This window comes from Aethalodelphis obliquidens, unplaced genomic scaffold (genome assembly GCF_003676395.1).
Source record: "Aethalodelphis obliquidens isolate GAN/ISIS:26980383/991018 unplaced genomic scaffold, ASM367639v1 scaffold14, whole genome shotgun sequence".
NCBI classification, from domain to species: Eukaryota; Metazoa; Chordata; class Mammalia; order Artiodactyla; family Delphinidae; genus Aethalodelphis; species Aethalodelphis obliquidens.
Genome location: NW_020837958.1, coordinates 8699127 through 8703372, shown reverse-complemented (window position 1 = coordinate 8703372; position 4246 = coordinate 8699127). Strand labels below are relative to the sequence as shown.

General features: G+C 36.4%; 1 protein-coding gene across 1 annotated transcript; it reads right to left on the bottom strand.

Moving 5' to 3' along the window:
- Nucleotides 1-3460: 3460 nt before the first annotated feature.
- Nucleotides 3461-3979, bottom strand: LOC113625154 (zinc finger protein 708-like). The gene has a single exon (XM_027115665.1). The coding sequence runs from the start codon at nt 3977-3979 to the stop codon at nt 3461-3463; it is 519 nt and encodes a 172-aa protein (XP_026971466.1).
- Between the last annotated feature and the right edge of the window lie 267 nt (nt 3980-4246).

The window sequence follows — 4246 nt, the reverse complement described above, 5'->3', positions numbered from 1 at the left end:
AGTAGACTTTGAGTAAAGCAGATCACCTTCCACAATGTAGGTGAGCCTCATCCAATCAGCTGAAGGCCTGAAGAAAAAAAAGATCTCACTGAGAAAGAGAGAATTCTATCAGCAGACTGCCTTCAATTGAGTTGCAACATCAACTCTTCCCTGGGCTTCCAGCCTGCTGGCCTACCCTGCAGATTTTGGACTTGCCAGCCTCTACAACTGCATGAACCATTCCTTAAAATAAATCTCTTTCAAGAGAATGAAAAGGCAAGTCACAAACCAGGAGAAGATATTTTCAAAAGACATGTCTGATAAAGGACAGTTATCTAAAATATACAAAGAACTCTTAACTCAACAATAAGAAAATAAACAACCCAGTTAAAAAATGAGCAAAAGACCTGAACAGACACCTAACCAAAGAATAAGATATATAGATGGCAATTAAGCATATGAAAAGATGCTGTACATCATGTTTCATCAGTGAAATGCAAACTGAAACAACAATGACATATCACTACACACCTACTAGAATGGCCAAAATCCAGAGCACTGACAACACTAAATGCTGGAGAGAATATGGAGCCATAGGAACTCCATCCATTGCTGGTGAGAATGCAAAATAGTACAGCCACATTGGAAGACATTTTGGAAGTTTCTTACAAAATGAAATATACTTTTATCCTACGATCCAGCAATTGCATTCCTTGGTATTTATCCAAAAGTGTTGAAAACTATGTCCACAAAAAAACTTGTACATGGATGTTTACAGCAACTTATTCATAATTCCCAAACTTGGAAGCAACTAAAATGTCCTTCAGTAGGTGAATGGATATGTAAACTGAGGTATATTCAGGCAATAGAATATTATTCAGTGCTAAAAAGAAATGAGCTATCATGTCGTGAAAAGACTTGGAGGAAGCTTAAATGGATACTACTAAGTGAAAGAAGCCGATCTGAACGTCTACATGATGTATGATTCCAACTCTATGATATTCTGGAAAAGCCAAAATTACGGAGATGGTAAAAAGATCAGTTGTTGCCAGGGGTTGGGGGGTGGAGGGATGAATAGGTGGAGCACAGAGAATTTTCAGGGCAGTGAAACTACTCTGTATGATACTATAATGGTAGACACATGTCACTATAATTTTGTCCAAACACATAGAATGTACACCACCAAGAGTGAACTCTAATGTAAACTATGAACTTTCGGTGATAATGAGTCAATGTAGGTTCATCAAATGTTATAAATGTATCACTCTGGTGGGGGATGTTGATTAATGAGGAATGTTATGCCTACAGGGGTACAGGGGTGTATGGGAACTCTGTACTTTTTTTTTTTTTTTTGCGGTACGTGGGCCTCTCACTGTCGTGGCCTCTCCCGTTGCGGAGCACAGGCTCCGGACGCACAGGCTCAGCGGCCATGGCTCACGGGCCCAGCCGCTCCGCAGCATGTGGGATCCTCCTGGACTGGGGCACAAACCCGTGTCCCCTGCATCAGCAGGCGGACTCTCAACCACTGCGCCACCAGGGAAGCCCTCTGTACTTTTTGCTCAATTTTGCTGTGAACTAAAACTCCTCTAAAGAAATAGAGTTTATTAAAAATAATAAATAAATAAATAAAAATAAATATTTTTCTATACAGACTACTGGTTCTGTTTCACTGGAGAATCCTAATAGAAAGCTCAAAATATATTTGTTGAATGGATGAATGTGTCCCCAAGCACTCTTTGAGGAAAATGAAACTGAGAAAAGTTAAGGGACTTGCTTAAGGACATACAGCCACCCAAAAGAGATGGGATTTGATCCTAGCTGCTTCCAAAGCCTAAGCCCTGGCTCTCTCCTGATCATCTCTCTTGATCATCATCCAAAGTCTGATGGAATGAGACCCCAAGATAAACTTGTTGCGATCTTGAACTGTGGAAAGGATATGCTATTAAGGAGCCCTCCCAGTATAGGGAACTCTTCCAGAGCCTTCCCCATCATCAGGCCCATAAGGGCACCAGATGTCCAGTAGACATGAATGTTTCAGATGCTACTATATATGAGGCCAACTTCACAGACAGCTCCATAGCTTCCCTCGTCAGAAACAGTAACATATCATAGAACATCCACCTTAGTAAAAGATGGCCATTTCCTTGTTTTAAACCAATAATCTTAAACAATGTGTTTTCTTATTATGAAAATAGGTCCAAATTTATACCGATTTTAATGTGAAAACAACAGTTTATGTAATATGTGTCCTTTATCATTCTAAAATATGTTAATCTCTTTTTTCACATCTCTAAGACTATATGCTTCATATAAGTCCTGATGTACCAGCCAACAAATCCTGAGAGTAATAATCACTTTAGTCTTGATAAATAAAAACAAAAAGAAATAAAATGTCAGATTTTGATGATGAAGATTTTAATGCCTATATCTGCACATGAAAATGCTTAGAAGCAGTGAAAATATATGTATCAACAATTTTTTGGAGGAATACATTTAAAAGTCTTTATATTCAAATGCTATTGTATATAACCTCACATCCAGGAGAACTTTTAATATCTCTCTAGATTCTTGAAATGACATGATTTTCAGTTAAAAAAGACTCTGACAGTATCTTTTTCTCTGTCATCACTATCATAGAAACTATATTGTTTATAAAACTGTTAGCAATCGTGATACTGTCTATACTGCCAGAGGGGATTCTGTGCCACACCACTAAAAATAGATCTAGTCATTTATAAATAACATCTTACAGAATAGGGAGGACCTAAAAACTTCAAATGTAAAGGAACAACACATTTCAGGAACCTTTCAACTAACCCTTAAATATTTGGAGCTTTTTTTTTTTTTTTCTGAGAGTTGAATTATATTAAATTTTATTTTCAAATAATGTCAATATAAATAAGGATACAATGATAATAATTATACCTGTCAAACATCTCTCCCCTTGATCCTGTGATCCATACTAACAAATAATTTTTCTAAGTGTTTTAATTTTTGATTATTTTCTATAATATCTTGATTTAAAGTAATACCAGAAAAGAGTTATTGACTAAATGCTATCTACTATGAATTCTCTGATATTTATTTAGATCTGATTTTTTAATTAAATACTTTCCTACATTGTTTTACATCATCAAACATTCTTCCCAGTATGAACTCTCTGGCATTTTCTAATGTGCATGTTTAGGACAAATGTCATTCATCACTTATTACATTTGTAGGGTCTCTCTCCACCATGCACTTTCTGATGTTGAGTGAGGTGACAGCTCACTTAAAGGCTTTGTCACATTATCTGTATTTGTAAGGCTTCTCTGCAGTATGAATTATCTTATGTCGAATAAGGTTTGAGTGGTAATCAAAAGCTTTGCCACATTCTTTCCATTTGAAAGGTTTCTCTCCAGTGTGAGATCTCTGATGCTGAGTAAAATATGAATGCCTGTTAAAGGCTTTGCCTCATTCTGTACATTTATATAGCTTCTTCTCAGTATGAATTATGACAGGTAAGATTCGAGTGGCAGTTAAAGGCTTTGCCACATTCTTTACATTTATAAGGTTTCTCTCCAGTATGAATTCGCTGAGCAAGATATGAACGCCTGTTAAAGGCTTTGCCACATTCCGTACATTTGTAAGCCTTCTTTGCAGTATGAATTCTCTGATGTCGAGTAAGGCTTGAGTGTCGGTTAAAGGCTTTGCCACATTCTTCACATCTGTAATGTTTCCCTCCAGTATGGATTTCCCTATGTCTATTTAGATTTAATAATTGATTAAAGACCTTCCCACATGTATTACACTTGTAACGTTCCTCCCTAGCATGAATACTCGGATGTTGAGTAACTCTTGAAGACTGGTTAAAAACTTTACCACGTTCACTGAATTTGTAATTATTTTCTCCAATATGGATATTCTTATGTGTAATAAGATTTGAGCTTTGATAAAAGACATTTCTACATTCATTCGCTTTATAATGGTTCTCTGAAAATTGAGCTCTCTGATGTTTCATGAGACTTGAGTCTTGGTCAAAGTTAGTCCCAGATTCAATGTATGGATAGATTCTTGCTCCATTATAAATACTGTTGTAATTATTGAAGATAGAGCTCTCACTTAAGGCCTCACTCGTTTGATTTCATGTGTAAGGTTGCTCCATATTATCTATACTGTAATACCCATTGAATGATGATGGTTGGATAAAGACTCCCCCATTATTATCAACATTACAGATATTGGAAGAGGGGGAAAATATTTGTTGGTTGAAAAATAATGAGCCCTT